Here is a 27,820-nt window from a genome sequence, read left to right as displayed (position 1 = left end):
GAAAAGAATCCCCTCCGTAGAGTTGCATGTTTGTTTTTTTGTTCCTGATGAGAAACTATTTTCCATAGACATAGTTGGTTTCAGTATGGAAATAAAAACAAAAGAGATAAGTTTAGTTTCCTGGCATCTTTTATTATATTAGTTTTCTATCTCTAGTTCCTAAGACTGTTTGCTGAAGGCATTAAGCCAGAATAATCAAGCCAGAAGCATGAACATGAGTTAATTTCAGTAGAAGTTACTCCTGTTAAGCTCAAAACTTCAACTTTCTAGTTCTGAATTTGTTTCTCTAACTGAAAAAATCTACAAATATAAAATCAGAAAATATTAATAAAACAAAATTGGCTTCTGAATTCATGACTTCCATTTTAGTTTAGATTTTCATTAAGCAGAGGAATATCATCACATCAGTTGTATGTGATACAGATTTACTCCATTCTTGGTGAACTGGGTTGTTGTTGTTGGGTTGTTGTTATTGTTGTTGTTGTTGTTATATTTATTCAAGGGTTGGTCTATAGACAGCTATATCTGTCCATTTTAAACATTCCCAATTAAATATTAAGACTCTATATCTAATGTGTGAACAATGTGTCGTTACTCAAAATAATTTCTGATCAATGGCATTCTCATTTACTGATTTTATTATGTCAATTGTATTTTATGCTACTTATGATGATGCTAGTAACATTCCAGATTCAAAAGTCAACCCAAATATAAAAGAATAAGGTGGGAGACATTCTATGATTATGGAGTAACCACTGAGAGTATTTTGAGTGATCTTGCTCATGTTGATTTTCCATGAAAATAAATCATTCAAAAGATGTGTTTGGAGAATCTTGGAGCTCAAGAGGAAGAAATGATCTATTAGGTAGCTGTTTGAAGATTCTGTAGTCAAACCTTGTTTGCACAGACTGGAAAGATGGGCATAAATTACTTCAAACAACTTTTCTCCTGAAGAGAAAAATGTTTATTTAATGCTTTAGATGAAATGAACATCTAGTTAATAAAGAAAGGCCTAAGTAGTAATCAGTTAATTTCGTTGGTGCTGTTTGGTTAAAAACTTTGCAAGCTCTCCCTTTTTAGTCTGAGACTTGGATTGTTGTTGAATTGTACATTAATTTTGCTGAGAGCCTCAGGATAAATCAAAACAAAGTAGTCCTTATTGAAAACTAGAAAGTAATTTGGAGAATACATTTAAAGGAAGTCAGGTGAGATCTTGTTTTATGGTATTTTAATTTTTTGTAATTGTGGAGAAATTTGATAACATTCATATCTGTAATTTTTCCTTTTCATCTTGTAAAACTCTTAAGAATCTGATTTATTGCCATGCTGTAAATGAGAAAAGGATATGCAAGGAATCTGCCTTGAGCATCTGTCACAGAAGAGGAATAAAATCTAAAAAAAACAATTGTAGCGAGATGCTCAGCCATCGCCATATTTTTTTTAAGTTGAGGTGCATTTCAGCCCTATTCAGTTTGCTATCCTCAGTAATTTTCATTTTAAAAAAGAGAGACTTCTGATAGTATGTTGGGACTAAAATGTACGCAGAAGTTACATTTTAGCAAAGTCAGTTTAGTAATGGTGTTTAACATGGCATCAAAGTCATCATTTCAAAACCAGGTTGAATCAATTGTGTATTTTCAAATTCTAAATTTCGCAGTAATGATTTAACATAATTTGGGCTGTCTGCTGCATTTATGGTCCTTCTACCCCTTTTACAGGAAGGGAAAAAAGAACACCCCGGAGAGAGCTGGGTCCCTCCTTCAGCTGCTTACACTGTACTAATGAGGTGCCTTCGGGAAGGGGTAAGGTCCTTTTGTTGTCCTCCACAGAATCTCTCCATCGTAATAACCCTTTAGGCATTGTGTGAGGATTGTAGCCTGCAGCAGTGCAGTGCTGTATCAACCAAGGATTGCTCCTGAATTTAAATAATCATAAGACCATGACCCATCGAAGCACAAAGGGCAAAAAAGAAAGTGGATCTTTCTATATGCTCAGCATTTATAAATTATCTGATTTTGATTTCAGAAATAACATTTACTTGCTTAATGTATTATTCAGGTTACAGAATTCTTAACGGAATGCTCTGACAACTAATATAATTCCTGCCCTAGCATGCATTTGTAAAATCCTCCTTTTTTTTTTTTTGTAATCATTAGTCGCCATCTCTTGAGGATCTTATATTTAGGGTGCTCTGAAGTAGTAAATGGCTTTTGGGTGTGTTTTTTTTTCCCTTGATGTCTCTATCTTTCTTTCTGTTGGGGATGATTTCCTTTATTCAGAAGCCAGCTATATGAATTCCTTGTTTCATAAAATGGCAACGAGTGGATTTAGCAGCACATAGAAGGATGAATATACTGTTTACCTGAGGCCAGTTTGACTTTATTGATGCCTAAGGCAAAGCTGAAGGCTGAAAACATTTCTTATAGGTTGGGAGGGGGATATCAAGCAAACACTTTTCTCTTCATATGTGTATGCTGTAGTCATTTTTAATAAATGAAAGATAATTTAAAATAGAACTCTTTGAATTAATGATGCTCAAAACAAAAGACAAAAACAGACACCACCCCCATCCCTGAGGTTATGGTTCAGTGTTTTCATTCATGCCTTGAATTATGGACTTCATGTGGGAAAGCAAATGTTTAAGATTTCAGGAAATCAGGAAAAACAAAGTTTCAAATCAAATCAGGAAAAACTAGTTTGGGTCAAGCATCCGTGAAAAGGATCTAGTCAGTAGCAATTGTTTCAAAAGGGTGTTTACTTTTGGTTTCATTTTAGGGTTAGCGATAGGTTTGATTATAAAAATCCTCTAGGATTGCAGTAACACATCTAAAAGTTCATGCATTTGTGACTGCCTAAACACATAATAACTGACATTTAGCCTCAAGGAAAAGATAAAGCTTAGCAGACATTTGTTCACTGTCCAGGTTTTGACCTTTCAAATACAGGCTTGGATCCAGTCTAAAATTTCCCCTAATGTAAGGGCTGTGTAATTTCCACTCATTCTTTCTTCCTGCTGCAGGCCATAATTTGCCTTTCATGCAGTTCCCCTGTCCCCTGGAGCAGCATTTTTAGGAGATCAATTGTCTGCCATGGGGTAGAGGGGAGGATAGTTCTGCTCCACTAACAGATGTGTCTGGTGTGAATGAAAAGTTAGTCTGGATCTAACCCACAGTCTTTCCAGGGCATTAGAAATAATAATTATATAAGTTTTTTTTAATGTATTAATTCAGATGTTCACTTTTAAAATGCATAAGGAAAAATTAAAACATCATTAAGGCAAAGGCATCTTTGTGCTCATTCATCATTGAAATTTCCACCTTGTGGACATCTGCAGATGCAACAGGGAAAGCCAACTCATTGAAGTTTATACAGAACATGTTTCCAGAGGCGGACAACCATGGGTTGCCATGGAGATCCTTTAAAAAAACAGGGAAGAATTAAGGTTGCCCCACAGCAATGGAATGTGGATCCTTCCTTAAATCCCTTTTTTGCCGGGGGTGCCATCAGGGCCTATGTCAGGCTACGTCTGGCAGCAAAGAGTTGGGCTGTCCAAGCCCAGCTCCTTCCCCGAATACGGTGTCCCAGAAGGGACAAAAAATGCCCAGTTGGCTCTGCGATATTGCACAATGCCGCTGAGTCAACTGGGATATGTTTATTTTCAAGAAGATGAGATTGCATTTCAACGCAAACCCACCTTTTTGAAAAAAATTTAAAATGCCCCACATTGACGCATTGCCGTGAAGCGCAATGGAACCTCTCCACCCAGCTGCTTCATCTGATCTGGACCACCCAGTTTCTTCAACTGATCTGGACCAGGTCCAGCAAGGAAAATGCTTCTCCATCTGGACCCAGGAAGAGGCGGGCAAAGTGCCCTGTTGCAAAAAAAACAGCGGCAGCCTGGTTGGTGCCACTGGCGCAGGATCTGTTTCAGTTTCAGCAAGTTCAGATCCTATTAGCATGTACTTGAAGCTGGGATTTCTCCCCCCCCCCCCCCCCGATATACATCACCATATCCTTACTAACATTAAACATCTGCCACATCTCCCACTCAGCAAATTTGTGGGGATCTTCCTGGAGTTCTTTCTTTGTAGCGCAATAGCAAAGTGGGACTCTTGTTTCAAATTCCTACCGAAAAGAATCTAGCCATAGAGCAGATTTAGGTATAGTTAGGTGCAAAGCTTTTGGGCTGTGCAAAGGAGATTGCGAGAGGCAAACAGATTGGAAAGAGTCTCCTCAGTTCTATTATCTGGAGCTTACTAAGTCTTTGTGAGAAAATAAAATCTCTAGGAGATACCATCCCAGCCTACCTGGCTGCATAATTCATCCATCTCAGAAGACTGGAGCTTCTTGGACTAGCTAAGATCCTTTAAAAAACCAGCCTGTTTTACCATAAGAGCAAGAGGACCAGGTATAACATGTTGAGAACATACATTATTAGTAGAAAAACTTAATGACTGAGCATCAAGATCTTCTAATCTCCATGAGATTGGTTTTAGTATAACACCTTCTTCTTTCACATTGAGGGTTAAGATGTCTAAACTCGTAGTTTGAAGTTTCTGTGGCATTTTACTGAACCAGTTAAGAGAGTAAGGATCACTCAAAAGGTTAATCTGCAAACTAATTAGCAAACTAATTAACATGAAAATGATTTTTAGACAGTATTTGAAGGGCTAAAACCAAGCTCTGGCTTCTAAACTCTGTTGGCCAAGTTCTACCACAAATGTCTGGTTCACCACTCAGTTTGAATTCCGTATAGATTTCTGGAAAAGGAAGGTTGGATGCAGGTGGTCAGGCATCTAAACTTTACTGCATTGGGATAAAGTTGGAATCCCGTTAGAAAGCACAAAAAATTTCTTCAACCTGTTTACTGGAGCAGTTTATGAGAAGCACAAAGAGGGACTAGAGCTTTGTACTCCTTTCTTATGAGCACAGCTCATAGACTCATGAGATGTCAGAAAGAAGTCTTTCAGCATAAGAGACCAAATATTGGTTTAGTTTAGTCTTCCCTTCCAGAAAACTAATTAAGCTGAAAATGGTACAATCTTCCTGCTTATAGACTCTCTTTGATAATAGATCCCAAAGGGGCTAAAGACAGCCCATCTCAGGTGGCAGCAAATTGAATTAGTCTGACAGGCTCATTGAGTTTATGGAATATTATGACAATCCGTGACCCTTTTTCAGCCAAGATGCTACGACTGCCTGGCACAGGTCATACTTCATCTCATTATTGGATGCCATATGCAAGCTAAAGAAACCCTTAAGGGGCACATTTGCTACAGTCAGGCAAAATCACTTCTGTCTGTTATTTGTATTGTTACTCTCTGCAATAATTGATATGTGTTTCATTTAGTCAGTGCATGATCTAATTTAATATGCAGGATTTAACCTATTTTGGGATCCTGATGTTTCTAATTATTGCTCACGTGCAATGAGAAATTTGGATCATTAATCCTTTAAATAGTTTTTTAGCTCATTTCTATTTATACATTTATGATTTGTTATGAATGTGCAGATGTGTTGAAATAATCGCATGAATTTGAGATGAAACCTTTTTTTTTTGTTTATGCTACTTGTCCCTAACAAACACTTGTGTAGCAAGTTCAAAGCCATTTAAATGCCTTTTATTAGTGGTGATTGTTTCACAATACTATACATAATGTTAGACATGCACAGTTTAGGTGTCAGCACTACATTCCAGACGTAGCGCTACACGAGTATAAAATCAGTGTGAATTAAAAAATTGGTTACTTTTTTGAAGTGTCCAATTGAACTATAAACATTTTAATAATGATTTAATGTTAACAAATTAAAGACCGAATTTATGTATAATATCTAATATATGACAACCAATGATGCATTTTCAGCTCATACGCTGCTCCAAGGCTCAAGAGAGGCGGTATATAAATTAAATAAATAGTTTGAACTTAATTTTGTAATATTTTTCCAAGGTGTAGCCAGCCACTGTATTTTTCCTCTTTCTAGGAAGAACGTGTTGTGAATCACATGGCAGCAAAAATAGTTGAGAATGTCTGCTCCACTCTTTCCTGCCGTGCTCAGGGATTCATTACTGGAGAAATTGGACCAACTTTATGGTATCTTTTTACGCATTCAACCATTGATTCTTTAAGGATAACTGCTATTTCGGTAAGCAAATTTTGTTCTGGATATAAAGTTCCATTTATACCTAGTTTTCATTGTTAGCGTATTTTAAAAGTTTTATCAAGTTGCTTCTGACCTAAGGTGATTCTATGAATTAAAATCCTCCAATACGTCCTGATGTTAAAAGCCATTCTCAGGCCAATATACTCAGATTTCATTTTCAATCAAAAGTATAATTATTAACTTTGTCTGTTGTTAATATCATCATCATCATCATTACTGCTTAAGGTACTGAACTCAGACATTATTTGAAGTTGAGATTGTGCCTGACGAAGCAGATTACATAGTTGTAACAAGCATTGTGGCTAATGTGACAACATTGCAGTGTGTTCCTCTTTGTTTTATAATTTCTGCATTGATAAGGTGGCCAGCTCTTGTTTGGGATGTACCTGGGGATTTTGGAAATAAGAGTCTGAGGAAATTTAGTGAGGTATAAAGCTACAGTGTCAACCTTTCCGAGCAGTTATTTTCTCCAAGTGAACTAATCTGGAGATACAGCTACGGACCCCCCACTGCCTTACCCATTTCATGTGTATTCACTCTGTTCCATCCCCATACTGATGCAAGATGGAGAGCTTTTTCTACGTCTTTGGTTGAGGCCAGGGCGTGGAAGATCTGAGGGGCCCCTCTAGGTTCAGTTAGACATCTAGTGCACCTTGGATGGCACCCCTAGATTCTCCCTGAGGCACCAGGAGGGGGCTACTGGAAATTGGGGAAGGGGGATGGGATTATTTTTTGCTGCCATGTTCGTCTAGTAGAGATGTCAAGTTTTGTTTTGTCAGGTTTTAAGTGTGGTTTTATGTGTTGTGAGCCGCCCAAGCCCACTTGCGGGGACGGTTGGCCTAGAAATCAAAGTAGAAAATAAATAAATCTATTTTTCCTACAGATCAGCTGTAATCCCAGGAGGTCTCTAGCTGCTACCACCTGGCATTTGACAACCCCAATTAATGACATTGAAATATGATAAAATCAGAGTCCAGTCGCACCTTTAAGACCAACAAAGATTTATTCAGGGCGTGAGCTTTTGAGTGCAAGCACTCTTCATCAGACTATGAACTCCTTACATGACAGGGAATAAGGTGCTACTGGACTTTATTGAAATATGAGTTCTTAAAGAATAAAATATCCGTCTTCTGTCTTGGGCAACTAACAATACCATCTTAGGCAGAGTTATCTTCAGTGGGCAGAGAAGGGTTTAACTATGCTTAGGATGATACTGTAACTGTTTAGTACTTGAGCATGTGTTGCAAAAAAGAGTATCTTAAAATCAGTTACTAAACTAGATTGTGCTTTTGGGGTTAAACAGTTGCTTCTTTATAATACATAAATGTCATTTCAGTTAAACACATGAATTAACTGAAGTAGCTTGGGATTTACTTCCATAACAATGCCCTATATGGCCGTGGGTTGTAATTTTCGCTAACCTTCCCTAGAACAATAATGCAGTGGGGAAGCCAAAGTTGAGGATCCTCCCCTTTATTTATCAATGGATCTATTATATAGTAAGACTATTTTGAGTACCCTTCTGGAAAAAAATGCTTTACTTTGACTTCCATTCATGATCCAGCTATTTTTAAATGAAAATGTCAAAATTACTTCATAGCAAGGGTTACTTTTACGGATAATTAATGGTTTATTTGTGGCCAGCACATACATGGTTAGTAGATAGGATTGTTTGATTCCCCTCACACAGTGTACTACAATGATATAGAATAAAAAGGTAAAGGTATCCCCTGTGCAAGCACCGAGTCATGTCTGACCCTTGGGGTGACGCCCTCTAGCGTTTTCTTGGCAGACTCAATACGGGGTGGTTTGCCAGTGCCTTCCCCAGTCATCACCGTTTACCCCCCAGCAAGCTGGGTACTCATTTTACCGACCTCGGAAGGATGGAAGGCTGAGTCAACCTCGAGCCGGCTGCTGGGATTGAACTCCCAACCTCATGGGCAGACAGATTCAGACAGCATATCGCTGCCTTACCACTCTGCGCCACAAGAGGCTCTTATGATATAGAATAGGGTGTCCACAAAAGACAAATTATTTCTTTTTCACTTGTTGGGGGTTTTGTTCGGAACAGCCTTAAAAAATGTATATATTGCTGGAGCATTATAGATGTTCTCTGGGTTCCTAGTTTCCATTTTAGGAAAAAGGTAAGTCTCTTAACACCTTCCCTCAAAGAGGTATAAGGATATAGGCATTTCTCCACAAGGGATGAGGCTAGAGACTTAAAAAAAAAACAAAAGACAAGAATTCAGAGATCCTCTGTAGCCTGTTGTTACAATGCTCTAGTGTGATATATCAAGACTTATTGAAGGCATAAACTGACTCCACAACTGTGAAAATTCAGGAGGGTAGATATGTGGAAGAACCATTCCCAGACTGGTTCCAATGCATGTGGATTGACTGCCAAGAAAATCAGGAGTAAGTTGAATATGTTTCTGGTTAAGAACTGCATTTTTGGGTAAAGTAGTGAACCTCAGTGAAGGTGACTGCATTTGGACATCAGTAACTGGAAATAACTTGTCTTCAATTTTGGTGTTCTAGGTGCAAGGAATGAGCCTCTTGTGGCGCAGAGTAGTAAGGCAGCAGACATGCAGTCTGCAAGCTCTGCCCATGGGGCTGGGAGTTCAATCCCAGCAGCCGGCTCAAGGTTGACTCAGCCTTCCATCCTTCCGAGGTCGGTAAAATGAGTACCCAGCTTGCTGGGGGATAAATGGTAATGACTGAGGAAGGCACTGGCAAACCTCCCCGTTTTGAGTCTGCCAAGAAAACACTAGAGGGCATCACCCCCAAGGGTCAGACATGACTCGGTGCTTGCACAGGGGATACCTTTACATTTACCTTTAGATGCAAGGAGGAGGAGGGAGCATGGGAATATGGCAATTAATTAGGATTATGCCCATCACAGCTGAGATTTGTTTATGATACCTGAACATAGCCAGAGTAGCTTGATCTGCATATTTGCTGATTCAGTTTAAAGAATTTGTACAGAATGGTGTTGTTCCTTGTGCATGGTTTGTTGAAAGCAACCTCTTGTGGTATTTATTTATTAGCGCTTTCTAATATTAATTTTTGCTTGTTTGAAAATGAACTGCTTTCTAGTTTGTTCTTTGGTTACTGTTTTATGTTTCCAATATGCATTTTAAAATTACAAAATGGACAGTGTGAATATTTAAATGTATTTAATCAAATATAAGGCGAGTATCAGGAGAATGTACATTGAAATACTTTACATTTAATGTGATAGGAAAGCTAAGTACATGTTTATGAATCCAGCTTAATGCGCCATACGCTGAATGGAAGCCTTCTGATGAACTGTATTTAATATGTTCATATATAATATGGGTTCTCCTTACAGGAATTCTTCCCTGCTATTATGCATACATAATCAGTTTTTCCTTGGTAATCAGTTTTTTCTTCACTATACATAATCATTTTGTCATTAGCACTGTATTAGCACATGATATTTTTGCTACCTTACTGAAGGCCAAGTATTTTGAAAAATTCCTGTTTTGGTCCACTTTTGTAACAGTCATTGTGCATCTTCAAAGTAACATTCTCCATCAAAAGAAGAATGCAGGAGTTGAAATTTATTTTTAAAATCACTAGTAAAAATATAATTCCCCCATTTTTATGCTTCGGGTATCCATAGTGTAGCCTGCAGGTAAATATTGCTGCCCTGAGCAGTCTTATCTGTCTTGAGTGATAAACCAAAACTATGTCATAACATTTTCTGTTTGCTTTGGAATGTAACCTGCTTTAGGTCTGTGTCACAGACATACTTTCTGGAGAGGCTGAATCTTTCATCATCTTGCTAGTGTCACAAATCAGAAATAGTTCTGTTACATTTTAGTCAAAGCAGGTTCATGCCTTCAAACTTTGCTTCCAAGAAGATTTGTCTAATTAACTAGAACAGATGTGACCATGTTAGTCTCAAAATATAGAACTCAAATTATAGTTCTAGGATAGTTGTCCCCCTATCTGTATATCTTCAGTTATATTTATCCAGGTTTTCTGATAATTTTCTTTATAACGTGTATCACTTCAGTGTGTTGAATTTACCTCCAAATATTTAATTTTTAAAAAAAATTTATACATTCTGTTGATTTTTCTATTTGGTCTTCCTCTTCCTTTGTAATGTTAAACAACAATATCTTAGTCTTGTTCTTGTTTACTTTGTATCCTGAAGCAGTTGACTACTTTTATTTCATTGTTTTTGTGTTTAATGTTTGAACTAGACTATGTGTACTGCAAAGGCATATAAAGCAGGAGCCCCAAATAATATTGCCAACTTCCTTTCAGATAGTGGAGATCCTCTTGATCTTTCCTGCTGCCCACCCTGGTCACCTTCCACTGCACTTGTCATTGGTCTACTCATCATTGATCTACTTGTCATTATCACTCTACCATTCTATTTATTTATTTGATACAGAGGGTTTTGTGGGATTTGTGGGGAGGGATTAACTGCACTTCATGTTACCAAGGGTCAGTTTATACCAGCCTTTCTTAACTTTTTTACTATTGAGAAACCCCCAAAACATTCTTCATGCATTGAGAAACCCCAGAAATTGCATGAGTGTGCAGAATATGGCCGGGAAGCATAGCTGTGTACATGCTCACCCAGGGCCCCTCCCCTTCCCACCTCTTCTAGGCCCATCAATGGACATTGGGGGCAGGGGGAAACGGGTTGACATGACCATATATGGTCATATTACCCAATAAATGTTTAACAAATTTTAAAAATGTATATCCCGTGGCGGGATATAAATCTAATAATAATAATAATAATAATAATAATAATAATAATAATAAATTTCCATCCAATCAGGGAACCCTTCCAGAGCCACCAAGAAAAAGCCTGGTTTATATGTTTGATAGAATTGAATGGTCAAGTTTCTGCCTGCAGGTTTGTGAGATGGGGGCTGTACGTAGAAAAATATAATTCCAGGAAGAAAGGCAATCCATGTTACACATTTCTGATATCAAGTATGTTGATGTTTTTCTGGCATTTGATTTATAATAATTTTCACTGTCACACAGTGTTGAGCCATCATGATAAACTGTGGGTTGTGGAATGTGAAGCTGCAACAGTTCCTTTCATGCTTGTTTGCCTTGCGTAGGGGGGGGGGTCTGCTGGCATCTGCAAAGTTGGGGTCGTTGGTTTGTGGTGCTAGCAGGCCTTCTTCTTTTGCAGAAGTTTCCAGCTCATAGTGATAATGACCCCCATCCATTTCCTGCCCATCTGTCCTGTGCAAGGCACATGGGATTCTAGCACTAGCACTCCACTCCCCCCCCCTCATTGCAGACTTTGCAAACTCACAGTGGTGGCAGCTTCTGCATGTTTTTGCAAAGGTGCTCTGAGGTCAGGTGTGTGTGTGTGTGAGGGGGTGGGGGTGACCCATCAGGCCTTCTGCCTGATGGGACTGTTCATTAAGGCCACTATTAACCATGGTGAAAAAATGGTATTTTTTTGACTTTGAGGGTCCTTCAGGTTGAAGAGTGACATCTATCCATGGATATATACAAATGTTAGCAATCTGAATAATATTTAGGAAAAATTTAACAACCTTATCTGATCAGAGTGATTTGTTTTATATTATCTAGGCATTGTGCAAAATTACTCGTCACTCCCCTAGCGCTTTCCAGAGTGTGATTGAAAAAGTGGGATTGACAGCTGTGATAAATTCACTGGCAACTGGAATATGTAAAGTTCAACAGTGTATGATGACTATGTTCTCTTCTATGTTGTCATGTGGGATCCATTTGCAGAGACTGGTTCAAGAAAAGGTTTGATTTACACTTTATATTCCTTATTATGTTAACATTGTGTTTACTTCAGAAGGTATTATTTGAATTGCTGTTTAAACACTGAAATTTCTCACCAGAGTTTAACATTATATTACTTTTAATATTCATTAGCTTGCACCCTGCTGAAAATTGCCATTGATTGAAAGATTTCTGACACTTACGAGAGATTTTCTTGTAACTCTATGTTGTTGCAGCCCAAAATGCCCCATTGAAATGAGACCTTTGACAGAACTCAGTAACAGTATAAGCAGAGAGCTGAAGAGCAGGGGGGAGGATTGGTTAAAATTTTACCCCCATCCTTCCAGTGGGAACATTTGGTAGCATCCATCCCTGTATGAAAAATATTTTATTATGTATTTTGATATATCCTGCAAACCTATCTGGAATTTTTTTTTAACATTGATATGCTACCTTTTCATAGGATCTGAACTTCCATTGTGTGTTTAGTTATAGTATTGCAGAGGCACGATGATGGGTCATCTCCCCAAACTAGATAAATTGCCAATCCAACTTCTTCTATATGCTGATGACACCGTCTTGCTTTCCTATTCCAGAATTGGTCTGAATAGATATCTGAACGCTTTTTATGAATATTGCCAACTCAATGACTTATCGATCTACTTTGAAAAAACCAAAGTGATGGTCTTTGCACAGAAGTGGTCCCCCTCAAACTGGCATATTGGTGGTCATCAAACTGAGCAGGTCAAATGGTTCAAATACTTAGGAATCACCTTCCAACATAATTTGTACTGGACCAAACAGAAATAGGATTATTTTGCAGGATAACTGTTCCATTACCCATTTAAACCGTTTTTTCTTCCTTAAAGGTAATCAGTTTGTCCCAGCTGCCTGTCGTGTGTTTGACTCAAAACTTCTTCCCCAAATTTTATATGGTATCCCTCTGTGGATCTCAGTTATAGTATTGACATTGTATGTGTATAACTATGAGGCATGATTGTTCCATGGAATTTGATAGGGTTTACCATTCTGTGAATGCTAACTCTTAGTTTTTGAAAAGTTGACTGGCCTGTGCTAGAACTGCTGGTTTGATTAGCTTTTGGAGCTGAAAACAATGGCCCCAAAACTATGGAACCTGAAAAGCCACATAGATTTGAATCCTTAGTCAGGAATGTCCTAACTCAAACTCAGCAGTCACAGTGAAAAATATCCCCCCCCCCCCCACCAGACCCTGTATCCAAAATCGTTACAAAACATCTTAGAGCACACACCTAATGATGGTTGCATAAATGTGGTATAATCCAAGAAAATAATTGTAGCAGTTAATTAACATGATTGGTGTAGTGGTTAGGAGCGCGGACTTCTAATCCGGCGAGCTGGGTTTGATTCTGCGCTTCCCCGCATGCAGCTGGCTGGGTGACCTTGGGCTCACCACAGCTCTGATAAAGCTGTTCTGACCGAGCAGTAATATCAGGGCTCTCTCAGCCTCACCCACCCCACAGGGTGTCTGTTGTGGGGAGAGGAAAGGGAAGGCAATTGTAATCCGCTTTGAGACTCCTGGCAGAGAAAAGTGGCATATAAGAACCAATTCTTCTTCTTCTGTCCTGATTGAGCAGTAATATCAAGGCTCTCTCAGCCTCACCCACCTCATAGGGTGTCTGTTGTGAGGAGAGGAAGGGAAGGGGATTGTAAGCTGCTTTGAGACTCCTTCAGGTAGAGAAAAGCAGCATATAAGAACCATCTCTTCTTCTGAGGAGGGTTTCTGATATATGCAGAAAGAGCATATACTTTTCGTCTTTGTGCTGGGTCTCTGTCATGCCCAGGGTCTAAATCTCAGCCAGTTTTTTTTTAACAAGTAGAAAATAATGTTCAACAGGCAAAGCTTTATCTTCCATGATGTAACCCTTCCCCACAGATAAGCTAGATATAAAATAATGAGGGACAGGACATGACATGGCTTCTTTGCCAAGTCCCAGGAGGTCGAAGTAATCTGTATCTGAGTTGCTGCTCCAATTCAATACGTCCTGTGAGCTGCAGTATAGTCGTCAACTAATAATGGCCTCAAGGAAAAGGAAAGCCTGTGAGAGATGTATGTGGACAACTCCTTTGACATAGAACTCCTGGATGCTTGAAAGTGAAACTAATGAGTATACTGATTGAATCTAAAGGTGTACTTTGATTATACTATCCTAAAAGGACCTTAGGCTAATTTTTAAGCAAAATTGCTCCCACAGAACTTGTCTGTTTAGTAGACTGGACAGCATTTAAAAATTGTATCAGAGAATAATGCTTGAGGTCTGAGAAAATAAATATACTTCCTGTAGTTCAGTTTTACCATCATATGTTGATAAAACTTTTTTGGGTGTAATTTAACATTCAGGTTTCAGTAGTAAAGTTTAAAACTGAATACAACAAAGCCCACTTTTTAAAAAGTAATGAATACATGATTGACTAATTTATGAGAATAATTCCAGGAAAGACTCTATAGAACATTGGCTTGTAGACAAAAACAAAAAGTTAAAATACAAAGGAAGCGAATATTATTCCTAAATGTAAAAGAAGAAAAATGTGCATGTTTTAAAATTGCACAGATTAAATCCACTGAAAAATCAATTGCCTTGTTTCTTGATTATTCTAACATGAATTAATGGCAATAGTTCAAATTTTAAGAAGAGCTTAAATGTATTTAGCAACAGCCAGGGTGGGGTAAATTTAATTACCAGACTTTCCGTGAAAACAGACATTCTATGAACAGAATGTCTCTCTAAACCAAGTAGCCCTTTTTAATCCAACATATTATCTCCTTATATGTGGTTTTGTCAAATTATTTCTCTGAAATACTGTTCACAATAAAATTTCTGGAATTAAAAGAGTTTAATATTTCTTTTCTTTCAACCAGGATTTTGTTGTTACAGTTATTCGACTGTTTGAAAGTCCTTCGACTTCCATTCGAGCAAAAGCCTTTTTGGTCCTGTTACAAGTAATAATTAATAATAGGGAGATGCTTCTTCTGAGTTGCCAATCAAGGTACAGTGATGATTGTCATGGAAGTCTGGATAGGTGCATGTATTCTTCATAGATTTTTGCCAATCCTGCACATAATGTTAGTTTACATTGTTTTTTTTTGCCAGAGGCTATGTGATTTTCTTTGTACTCATGATGAAAGTTAACTACCAATGGGCAATAGAGATGAGATATTATATCAGAACAGTGTCACTTTTACTGCATTCCATATGTTGAATTCTGATTGTTTAATGGGCATAAATAATAGACAGCTTATTTATCAAGGTGTCTTAGAAGCTGAAGGATTCAGATGCTTGTGACTAGACATCTACTGTAATCTAAACTAATCTAAACTAAATAATATAAATATATAAATAAATATATAAATAATTACAATAACCAAAAGTAATTTTTTTTATTTTTAAATGTGCAAGCTTTGGATACCAAGTAGTGGTACAATCAGTTATGGTGGTTGAGGAATTTATAATCTTTTTAAAATTAAAAAATGTACAGGTGCCAAGTATGTACAACTATTATGGTGCTTCAAAGCTGTAAAATCAGAGGTAAAAATGCAGTAGGTGCACAAGACAGAGTTTACAGTTGACAGAGATGATACCCACATTTGAGCAATAACCATCCCAAAGTGATACTGCCTATTCTTTTTACTTTCAGAAAGGGTTTTCATGTTAACCAAGTTATTAAAACTGATTTCATTGGCAAGCTTTCTCTGATTTTCTTAAGTAATATAATGAACCATTATAACAGTGGCAATTATATATGAACATTTAGATTTCCCAGTGTCATTTGATTTTATACCTTTGCCTGGGTTGGTTCCAATGGAACTAGCAAACAGTTCTGATGATGTCCATTTACTTGGAAATAAGTCTCAGAAGGATTGACTTCTGAACAGGCATGTTTAGAATTTATTTTATGATTCAACATATTAGGTTCAGATGCCATTGTTCCATAAAGGTGTTTAGAGTCATCATTGTGGTACCCGTGCAATCCCACATGGATTACTGCACACATGCAGGCCTACCACAGAGAGGTTTGGAAGCTCACAAACACTAGAGGGTGTTCTTTTCCAAGCTGCTTTCCTGCCTTTCTAGCATAAAAGGAGTAGAACACTATTCCTCAGTTCTCTGCCACCCTGGAAAGATATTCTTCTGTTTGAAGTTCTCTGTGAGGAAAAGTGCAGCCTTCAAGCCTTCTGTTTGAATGTATTTCTGATATTTTATCCAACTGCCCTCCAATAACATCACTCAGAAAGCTCCTTAAAAAACCTCACAGCTTTTGGGGTGAAAATTCCCCATAGGGACCACGTACTGGATGTCAATTACTCCTCTGTAAAGAGTATGATTCTTGAGGTGCGCACAGTATGTAGACCAGGGTTTCATGAAACCCTGGGGTTTCTTGATGGCCCTGAAAGGGGTTTCCTGAATGGGTGTGAGTTAATTAATTTTTAAAATGTTTTTTTAATTTACTAAACATTTATCAGCTGATAGGGCCATATATGGTCATGTTGACCTGCTCCTTCCCCAAATGGCCAGTGATGGGCCTGGAGGGGATGGGAAAGAGACAAGGCCCCAGCTATGATTCCCAACCATATTCTGCATTATTACACCACTTCTGGTGGTTCTCTAAGCCTGAAGCATGTTTCAAGGTTTCTCAATGGTCAAAAGTTTGAGAAAGACGGATGTAGACAGCTCACTCCTGAAGTGTATTTGAAAGCTACTTTGTAGGGGGAAAGCTTTGTCCAGCACTGTGTCTTACAATTGTCCAAGCATGACACCAGGCCCTAATCCAGAGAAGTGGGCCATATTGTTATTGGGGTCAATCCAAGATCAGTTTCAGAGCCCTCAGCTTTGGGCACAATGCAAAAAATGGAGCAGTCCTCTACTACCCTGCCATCTCCAGATAGAAATGCTTCAGAGTAGGGATGGGGAGGAATGCAGTTTTCCCACAGCACCTTCCCCAAACATTTCAAACAGACAAAAGGTGGGCATTCTTGTCAGCTGTTTGGTTTAAAGGGCTTCTAGTATGTGTCTGGAGGATCATTGTCCATGGGGCCGCGATGGGTCGGACACGACTTCACACCTAACAAAGTATGTGTCTCAATGCCCATTTGCCTTGACTCCTACTGATGTTTCCTCATCAGAACTGATTGCTAGTTCCATTGGAACCAACCCAGGCAAAGGATATGCACAAAATATCCTCACCATCCGTGGAGCCTCAAATTATTATGAGGTTGTTCAGGTGCCAGGCAGTCTGTGTTATCCATCAGGGCTGAGGCCTTTAGATCCATCCACCTTGATTCCTTCAGGCATACTGTAGCTTCAGTGGGGGCCTTCTCAGATACCCTGGTTCCCTCCCCATTCAGCAGGAGGACAACATCTACCCAAGTGGCCTCATTCCCATGGAAATATCCCCCAAACCCACAGAATCAGAGAGGTGAGCTTTAAGGCAGGTAACGCACTCACATCACCACATCTCCTTCAGAGTCCTTTTTCTCAGACTCTGAAGGGCCAAAGATTCATGGTTCCAGTGTTGAACCAGAGACCTATGAAAGCTATTTCCCAATGATTTTGTAGGATCTCAATAACTATTGTCTCAAACCAAGGATCTGAAATTCTACACTGAACAACCCCTGTGTATGGCCAAAGTTTTGAGAACTGGATGTGACCCCCACATACCTGATTCTAAATGTTCTCTAATCCAAGAATATGAGACCAGTGGCTTTTCCAGTGTTGCAGGGTCTCTTGAATGTGGCAACAGGCCTATGGTCTAAACCAGTCTTAAACCACTTTCTATCCCAGCGTCAGTCAAGAAACTTGGAAAATAAAGTGGGATGTGTGTTTTTGATACACCACCTTCCAGCTAACTCTCTGGTAGCAGAGGTCTTCTCCAGGCAAAAGTTGGGTGCCCACACATCCCCTGTGTATAAAGGAGAACACAAGTTGGACGCTCTGGGAAGAAAAATTTACATCTCAGGAGCAATGGGCCTGAGAGTAGCCAATTGTATGATCATCCTGAGATGCTACCAGATGCTCTGTTAAGAGAAATTGGAGCCATTCTTGGGTGCTGTGCCAGAGGATGAGGGCACTCCTTTAGGGAAGGTGAGATTTTTTTCAAGGCACTCCCTCCAGTATGTACAATTTTACTGTTGCCAATTGTCACAATAGTGCCAGCCATACATAGGAAGCACTGGTGACCAGCACAATAAAGGGAAATCCTTGAGATGACTAACCAACCTTCCAGTCTTGACCAACCATTTGGTCCAGTTATCCAACACTGGCATTCTGTTATTAAAGATAATTGAGTTTTATCTACTATTAGCTGTGCTTATTTCTTGAAATTTACTTCTTCCTTACCCTTCAACTCTCCAAATGTCTCACCTCCTGAGTCCCCTCCCTTATTGGCAGCAGAGGTAGAAGACCTTCTATTATAGAGCCAGTCAGAGAAATTTCTTTCCTAGTAGGTTGTAAGGATTTTTTCCAAAATATTTCCTCATTAAGAAGAAAGGTGCTGGGTAACATCCCATACTTAAAAGGCACCTACATAGCCATTCATGAGGTCAGAAGGTCATTCCTAAGGTTTCAGTATGGGGCCTCAAATTTTTGGTATTCTGTGTTAACTTTTAGCTTAGCCACTGCTTCAAGTGTATGTTCTTAGTGGTTTCCCATCTCAGATTGAAGGAATGCATAATCTATTTTTAGCTTGATGACTGGCTGATTGTAGCCAATTTGAGGAGAGATCTCTGGTCTTCAGTAGACATTATCTTCTGAACCCTGTCAGAATTATGGCCTCTGATTAGCTTTGACAAATCCTATTTATCCCCCTTGCAATGGGTTGATTACATAGGTATAACCCTGGCCTCTACCCAGGGGAAGACTCTCCTACTCCAGGAGAGGCTCAACATTTAGTGGCTTGATTTTCTTTCAGCTCCTTTCAATGAGCAGTACACACTCAGGAATTACTGGGTTTTTGGATTGCAAATGAGGGACCTTCAGAACTAGTTTCTTAGGATGCTTAGGTTCAATATGAACCCACAATCATATAAACTCTCCAGTCCAGAAATGGTGATGTATTCTCTGTCCTGGTGGCAAATGAGAGCAACTCATCCAGGGGGTAGATGTTGAATCCTATGATTATGATATTGAGGTCTTCTCTTTTACCTCCCTGTCAGAGTAGGGGGCACACTTTGGTGAGTTCTCTGTAAGTGGGCTCTGGTCAGCAAGAGACTCCTCCATGCATAACAGCCTGCTAGACACCAGAGCAATCAGATTTGCTTAGTATTACTGTTACAGTAGTTCTTTACAGTATCTTTCTAATGCCCACCCTCCCACTTTCACCACCTATTACCCATTAGCACTGAGACAGTATACAGGGACATAATGCATATGCCACGTCATCTGACAGTAAAGTTGCTTGTAGGCTGAATAAAAGCCCTAGATGAGTTGATTCCAACCCACAGACTGTAATGTTAACACCCCTGCTCTAAAGTTTCTGAGCTTCAAAATCTCTGTGGTGGGCCTGTATATGCACAATCGCCTTCCCTTTCCCCACAACAGACACCCTGTGAGGTAGGTGAGGCTGAGAGAGACCTGACATTCCTGCTCGGTCAGAACAGCTTTATCAGTGCTGTGGTGAGCCCAAGGTCACCCAGCTGGTTGCAATGTGGGGAAGCGCGAAATCAAACCTGGCTCGTCAGATTAGAAGTCCGCGCTCCTAACCACTATAACAAGCTGGCCAAGAAGGTGAATGTAAGCCACTTTGAGACTCCTTTGGGTAGAGAAAAGCGGCATATAAGAACCAACTCTTCTTCTGTTCTGACTGAGCAGTAATCTCAGGGCTCTCTCAGCCTCACCCACCGCACAGGGTGTCTGCTGTGGGAAGAGGAAAGGGAAGAAGATTGTAAGCCGCTTTGAGACTCCTTCAGGTAGAGAAAAGCGGCATAGAAGAACCAGCTCTTCTTCTTATGGAAATACTTGCCTCAATGGTGTAGAGGGTAGCATCATTTTTGTCATATGAGGTAATCCTAATATATTTGTTTGTGTATAGATTGGTGATGTACATTGAAAGAGACAGCAGAAAGGCCACACCAGGAAAAGAACAGCAGAGCAGCAATGAATACCTGTCAAAATGCCTGGATCTTCTCATCTGTCACATTGTGCAGGAGCTACCACAACTCCTAGGTAAATTGAGCTGCCTGACTATAAACAGGATTTTTCTTTTTACTCCCTCGTGTAACACTTAACTACAGAAAATTGAGAAAATACTGTTTCTTCTTCAGGAAACCTGAAACCAAAATACCTGAATATTATAAGGTTTGGGTTCCCTGCATCCATACAGTAGTTATAGGGAGTGGTTATTAGTAGTGGTTAGTTCAGTTATCAAAATGGTTAATAGTGTAAGGTGTAGGCAGTAATATGTTATGGAAAACGGCTTTATTTTCAGTTAAAATGGTCTGGATTTCAAACGTATATTGAGCCTGCCTGTCCAAAATGGCTTTTCTTTAAAATGTACATATACACAGTTTCTTGTGGATGGTGTATAGATAGCTCCACGGTATCCAAAATGAAGTTAGCAAAGCGACACTAATTAGGTATTGTTTAATTTATTTAAGTTCCTTGTGTATTTCTGCAAACAACATTTAACGCTTAGTCCCTTCCAGCAGATGTAACCATAATCCGCTTATGTTAAACAATGGCCCATGTGCTCTATGATGAGTTATTAAAAACTTGTTAATTATCTTATAGGGTGGACTTCAGCAGTACGTTCTATTCATTTTGCTACTATCTTAGCTAAGTAAACATTTTTATGGTTTCAGTAAATATTTTTTTAATCAAGTACTGATTATTCAATAATTTGGTGACACTAAGGTAATGTTGGTTACTGAGAATATTTTAATTGCAAAATATTACCTTTGAATATTAAAAAATAGGTTACTGCCTGCTTTGTCATATTATATTATACTGAGCTAAGATTTAGTCATAGCATCAATGTGTTGATGAGGATTTTTAAGGTCTTTGATTACTGCAGAGCGCTGTTCTAAGTAACTCATTGGTCACTACCTTTCAGTGAGTAGGGGATTTGAGAACTGGTGGCTAAGCAAAGTGAGAGCCGTTGCTTCCTTTTCAGTAGGAGGCAAGACTGGAAATAGTTGTAACTGGAAGCTGAGGGTTTCCTAGATCCCAAATAGTCCCAGACTGGAGCCAGTGAGCAGTGCATCACTGGTGCCAAGGATTAATCACAGAAGGCTTGTCCCAGTAGGCCTACAAGGGGCTGCAGAGATCCTATCCCCCTTGTGACTGTGCATTAGAACAGTATTGTTTTCTCATGGAAATAAATTGCTAGGGAGAAGAAGCCATAAACTACAAGCCTGGACTATCACTGGAATGCTGGAGATGACCACTGAAACTCAAGTTCAGCAGGAAATCTAAAACCGAAACTAGCCTTTAAGGCTAGTCTTCAGTACTTGGGAGCCACTGTAAAACCCCCCAGATGGCAGCATAAGACCTAGTTGAGTTGGAAGCCTTTGAAGAATTGTCTCCATCACTCAGTGACCAAGCCTTCCCGTCCTGCTATACATCTCAGTATGCAAGAGAGGTTGAAGGCGTGGCATTGGCAGCAGGTCATTCCAAAAGAATCAGCAAATCTCCGACCCATCTGAGGATCTTAACCCACAGGTTGAACTAAGGAAAACCACTGCAAAGGCATTTCTGAAAACTAAGGAGAGAGAACAGTGACCCCTTTTTTAGCATTCTTTAATCAGTTCATAAATGAAGATAGTTTTTTGTTTTCAAGAAACTGAAGAGAAGGGATAATGAAGTTTCAGTTTTGAGTCCAAGTAACAGTTGCACTGTAGAGGAAAATGTAGGAGGAGAGGAAACCCCACCATTGTGCCCTCAAAACAGCTTTAAGTAGAACTCTTGGGACAGCACCCTGCTTAAAATCATTGCTTGTCAAGGTGGAAGAAAGCATAACCCATAACCCTGCAAGCTGCTTTCCAAACACTTGCGTAGAAGACAAGAAATGGGTGTTGCCAATCATAGAACAGCTGTCTCTTCTTCAAGTTTCTGCCTCAGACCAGGCCTTTGCTACAATATCAAAACCTAGAAGTAGTTCCTGAAAAGTCACTCATTCCATGTATATATCCCATGCTCAGATAGGAAATGGAACATCTAGGGCCTTTTCGCACGGGGATCTTTGTTGCAAATTGTTTGCGGAATGAAAAATCGCCATTTAAAATAGTGGAATTCGTCGTTATGCATACCTGCCTTTGTAGTGGAATCAGTTGCGTTTTTTAGCGTTTCCCACAAGCTTCCGGTCTCGGCAGAAATCGCTAGAAAGGAAGCGCTATTGCCAAGCTCGTCCCGCCCCTGGCCGTCGAGCAGCCAATGGGCAGCTGTTAGCATGCTCCCAAACAGCCCCTTTCCCTTTAAGAAAGGTTTAAAAAAAAAAAAAACGACCCATAGCAACGAATCTAGGTAGGATCGTTGCTACGGAGAGACCCATCCAGCTGCCTAATGTGAGCTGTCGTTTGATTGTATGATCGTTTGCACGCTGCCTCGAGTGATAAAAAAAAAATCCCCCCCCCCTCTCACGGGCCCGATTTTCGACTGAATTTATGTGTAAAAAATAAAGGGACTTTATTTCAGCAAATGGGCTTTTATGTGGTTTGTGCTTAGTGACTAAAGGTGAAGGACTGAAGCCAGGGAAGCCTCTAAACAGAAAGAGGCTCGCTGGTGCGTTTATCCCCGCTCGCTCGGAGAAAAAAAAATGGCGATCGCTTCGCCGGAAGTTTGGAGGAGAGAGCCAGGGGGAGGGACTTTGAAGAACCAGCAACAATGGTAACGCACAGGTCTTTAGCGCTACTGTTGCAGATTGGTTGCAGGAGTGTATCGCTATCCGGAGGGTGAATCCACTTTTCTGGATTCCCCTGAAAGCGCTACAACGAAGCGCTTTTTGCGGGTCGGTTTCAGGATTGTTGCAGATTGTCTACGACGTCGTGGGTTATGGCAAATTAGTAGCGTTTCCAATTAGCAACCATTGTGCTATTTTGAAGCCGTGCGAAATGGCCCCTAGAATTGCATTTAATTAACAGTGTATGATGATGTACCTGCATGCACATTATACAATAAATGTTTACTTTAAATGTGTGCACATTACACATTAAATGTACACATTAAGTGTGTAAACTTTGAAATCTGCCTTTTAGGCCACTAAGCCCAGTATTTTTTACTTTGACTAGCAGTAATCCAGGGGTCTATTCCAGCCCTGCTGCTTCAGATTCTTAATTGTGCCTTAATTCTCTGCCATACTTGAACTTGTTTATAGGATACAACTTTGATGTAAGAGTGAATTCTGGAAAAAGTACTCTGAGATTTTTAGTACGTAAAATACCTAATTAATATATGTCATCTATTTTTAATAGCTTGAGATATGCAAATAAATTGGCTGGCGCAACATTTGACTTCAAAAACCTGTGTGTGGGGGGTAATGCAAATTTGACTTTGGAACCTACTATTCACATATTGCTGCTTTATACCTCAGTACTTAAATCTGGAAGGCAGTTCTTTTGTTTCTGGTGACTTAGATCCATGTGTACCATGCCAGTAATAAAGAACTAAAGGACTTCATTGGCCTTGGGAAGCATTGCTTCCCAAACTCACATTTTCTTGATGACCAGGAAGACACAAGTTTCTTTTGAATCTTTTGGCACTGCAGAATTGCAGCATCAACCTACTGAAAAAGTTTGTTGTTTACTTACGTTGATTACATACAGTCCGGTGGAAACCCTCATATTGACCACGCATTTTAAAATATGTTATTGAAATTAAAATTAGTAAGCACTGGTAAGTAAGTCATTGGGTCAATGAGCGGATGGTTTTCCAATAATACAAAACCTGTCCTTTATAGATGACATGCTTGCGGCTTTAGCCAACGTATCGGGGCGTAAGCATCCATCCACAGTTCAAGCAAAACAGCTGAAGAGTTGCCTCCCTATGATGCCTGTAGTCTTTCATCTCGTAACATCTCAGGTAATAGTAGTTAAAGACCAAAACATGAGGAATATTACTGCTTGGGTTTTGTTATTTGTTTTTAAACTCCATGGGCTGTTGCAAGTGTACCTTATCTGCTTTTCACTGTACAGGAATGCCACATTAATGAATGTCAGTGAGTTTTGGCTTTCCACCTGGAAGCCCTTCTTTAATTGCTAGTGGGGCTGCAGCACTGTCTGTCATGCTCCATTCTGATCAAAATGTGTGTGTTTGTATTAAAAGTTACAATACACCAGTGGTTCTCAACCTGTGGTAGGACCCCATTTGAGGTCGCTTGGCCCCTTCCCTGGGGTCCCCAGGTTGCTGGCCACCATGGCAGTGGCGGCAGCAAGTGGCGATGGTGTGTGGAGGTGGGTGGTGGTGGCGGCGGAGCCATGGCAATGGCCGCCTCCATGCCACCTCTAGTGTTGTGCACCTGCCTGGCCCTGCGCACACACACTCGCTCCCCCGCGCGTCCGCCACATGCACGTACACACACACTGCTGCCAAAGCCACTACCAAAGTTGGGGATCGCTGAGCAGGGAAGTTTGAGAACCGCTGCACTACACCATATGGCACCTTCCCCACCTATTAACATTTACTGTGTTTTTACATTTCTGTGCACTTAGGTGTTTCGTCCCCAAGTTGTAACTGATGAGTTTCTTTGTAACTATGGGACTTTGCTGGTAAGTAACAGTGTTAAAGCACAGATTTACAAAGCCAGAAGAGCAAAACCCACATGCCCATAATGTTAGCCATTTGTTTTGATGTATATTGTGTAATTCTGTTAATTTGCTGCTACAAATATTTTCCCCCTACCATACAAACAAAACAAAATGTAATTTTAAAGCAAATTTAATGGAGGAATTAACATTTCAGAAATGTAAATGTATAATGCTTTAGGGAGGTGCAGCAACTGCCAGAGTACTTGCATTAGGCCCTGCTTTTACCCATCCAGTGTCACGTGTTACAGTGAGCAACTAAAGACTAAGGGCAGCATTTATCAGCCTAGTTTCCCTTGAGTTCTCTTCACCACTAAGTGACTGTTTTCCTCAAGCAACTTGTCCACTAATTATCTCTCTCTCTCTTTGGTTTTGTTTACCAGGCAGCTTATAGAGATGGGGTCAGTCTCAGCATGAGCTGCCTTTCTGTTTCTGCAAGCTATTGATGGATGGTTTCAGCAATTCCATTTTTTAGGTCTTTTCTTTTTGTCGGTCTCCTAGCTGATAGAAGCATGGATTTTAAACCTCCTTTGCTGACTTATAAGGAATCACACTTTCTGCTTATAGCTGGTGCCACAAAACATAAAACAGGCCACCATACATTAATTTTGAAAAAATGTTTCAGTAAACATAGAATTCCTTTCATAGCATGGCAAAAATCAACCAATGAGGATTCTTGCCCCTTATATGGAACATCCACATAAGGGGTGAGAATCCTTGTCCCCTGCCCCCTCCCTCTTCCCCTCCACCCCCCCCCCCCACTCCCTGTCCTTACCTGCTAGTATGGCTAACTAAGCTGGTCCCGCTCCTGCCAGTCTCCCGCGGCTTCCTCCGCTCTCCAGAGGGTGGGAGCAGCCTCAGAAGCCTAGTAGAGGTGGGGCCAGCCCAGCAAGCCTGAGTGCTGGGGCGCGCCTGCTGCTGCCATGCTCATCAGTCTTCTGAGGCTGCTCCTGCTCTCCGGAGGGTGGAAGCAGCCTCAGAAGCCTAGCGGAGGCAGGGCCAGTCCAGTGAGCCCCAGCGCTGTGAATCGCTGGGCTGGCCCTGCCCCTGCCAGTCTCTTGAGGCTTCCCCCCACTCTCCAGAGGGCAGGAGTGGCTTCAGAAGGCCAGCAGAGGTGGCGCCAGCCCAGTGAGCCCCAGTGCTGACGTACATCTGCTACCATTGCCCCCTCAGACTTCCTAGGCCACTCCTGCTCTCCAGAGGGAGCTGTCTCAGAAGCCTAGTGGAGGTGGGGCCAGCCCATCAAGCCCCAGCGCTATGACTTGCTGGGCTGGCCCTACACCTGCCAGTTTCCCGAGGCTTCCCCCACTCACCAGAGGGCAGGAATGGCCTCAAAAAGCCAGCAGAGGCGGTGCCAGCCCAGCAAGCCCCAACTCTGAGCCACGTCTCCCTGCCAGTCTTCTGAGGCTGTTCCTGCTCTGCGGAGGGCAGAAGCGGCCTCCAAAGACTGGCAGCAGTGGTGACACCAGAGCAATGAGAGCACTTCACTGCTCTGGCACCATTGCCGCTGCTACCGTCTATCTAGTGGCGTGCTCCCTAAGGCGGGGGATGACAGAGGTCATGTCCGTCTACATTTCCATCTGAGGGAGCATGCCAGTAGATGTTCCACATCAAAAAATAATGCATGTAAGATTCTCCTGTCTTTTAAAAGATTAAGACTATGACCTGCAAGAGGTATGCTCTCTATTTCTCCTTGTCAGAACATTTTCATTTTGTTTAGGCGATGAAATGTTGAGCATTATAAACCATGCAGGTGAGACATTTGTCACATTCATCATCAGCATGCTAGTTCTGATATTAACAATAAAACCTCTATTGGGATTTCAGTTGTGCCACATCGCATTGCAGTTAAAATGAAGTACTATTTCTATACTGTATTGTCAGTTTCTACCATGACTGAGGCAGCAGTGGCTATCAAATGACAGGGATATATCCTAAGAGTACCATTTTCCCACTGAAAGAAAATATGGTGAATGCATATTTTTCATTAGCAAATATTAAATGAATGATTTCCTTAAACAGCAGACTACAGCACTTTCTGGTGACAGCAGGATGACTTTGCGTTCACCTCCGTCTTCAATTCCAAAAAAATATAAGTAGTGACGGGCACAAACCAGTTCACGGCCCTAAATTCCTCACAAATTCAGCCACTTTGTGCTTTCTGGAAAATTTCCCGGACCTTTTGTCTGGTTGGGTTCAGAGTTTGGGCCATTTGAACTTGATCCACCTGCCAGCTGTTAGGTCTAAATGCCTTCATTTAGTTTCCCCCTCTCCAAACCACTAAAATATAAAATGCTTTTATAATATGCTGCCTACCTTGTATTTATAGTTTATAGTTTATATAATCATTTTAAGATCTGTTCGGTTATGTAACCCCATGGCCTATTTTATTATTTTGTTGAAATTTTGAACCCTATTTTTATATGTTTTATACATATTTTATGCCAATAAAAGGTTACTGACTGAGTGGCTTGCAGACACATCAAACTGTTAGGTTTAAATGGCTGGTAACCATTTCAGCTGTCCACTTGGCTTCCCATAATTTGAAAGGGACGGAAGCAAAACAGGGTTTAAATGGCTATCAGCCATTTTGCTTGCCTCCATTTGGAAGGAGGGAAGCCAAATGGACTAGCCTGAACTGGCAGTTTGTTTTGGGGACTTTTAGTTCAGTCGGGGGTTCAGTTCAGGAACACCCCAAACCAAACTGGAATTTCCCAGTTTGTGACCATTCCTAAACAGAAGTGTCTTAATTTACTTGGAACATTCTATGGTTGTAGGCACAATATTTGTGGAGATATTTTTAGAATTAGAAGTAAAATAAATTGCAAGTTAAACTTTAAAAAAGGAGCTGCAAAGCTTTCTTCTCTCCTAAATATTTGATTAGTTCAGTTTTTACCGAAGACGGTGAGCTAATGTCTTGTGATATAAGATTGCTGTTGGGTATTTTCTCCCTCTCAGAATGCAGCTTAGTGAAGAGACTGTTATGTCATTGCTGTCCTGCTTGTTCTGCACTCAAAATGCAAAATTTATGAACAAAAAGCCACAAGCTCTGCAGTTAAATGAACTTGCAAATGGTATATTTTTATATAATATGGATTATTTCTACAGCAACATTTTGGAATGGCAGTC

At 40.3% G+C, this 27,820-nt stretch overlaps 1 protein-coding gene across 5 annotated transcripts in view; it reads left to right on the top strand.

Moving 5' to 3' along the window:
- ULK4 (unc-51 like kinase 4) overlaps positions 1-27,820 on the top strand; it is a 173,936-nt gene that overhangs the window by 47,056 nt on the left and 99,060 nt on the right. For all 5 annotated transcript variants that reach the window (XM_077303057.1, XM_077303055.1, XM_077303058.1 and 2 more), the window contains exons 19-25: positions 1,719-1,802; positions 5,983-6,144; positions 11,761-11,943; positions 14,822-14,949; positions 19,987-20,120; positions 23,848-23,969; positions 24,599-24,655. In XM_077303057.1, the coding sequence (XP_077159172.1) occupies positions 1,719-1,802; positions 5,983-6,144; positions 11,761-11,943; positions 14,822-14,949; positions 19,987-20,120; positions 23,848-23,969; positions 24,599-24,655 (870 nt within the window). The remainder of the gene's footprint in view (positions 1-1,718; positions 1,803-5,982; positions 6,145-11,760; positions 11,944-14,821; positions 14,950-19,986; positions 20,121-23,847; positions 23,970-24,598; positions 24,656-27,820) is intronic.

This window comes from Paroedura picta, chromosome 11 (genome assembly GCF_049243985.1).
Source record: "Paroedura picta isolate Pp20150507F chromosome 11, Ppicta_v3.0, whole genome shotgun sequence".
Classification (NCBI taxonomy): Eukaryota; Metazoa; Chordata; class Lepidosauria; order Squamata; family Gekkonidae; genus Paroedura; species Paroedura picta.
Note: the sequence above shows the minus strand (reverse complement) of the source record. Positions and strands in the feature narration are given on the sequence as shown.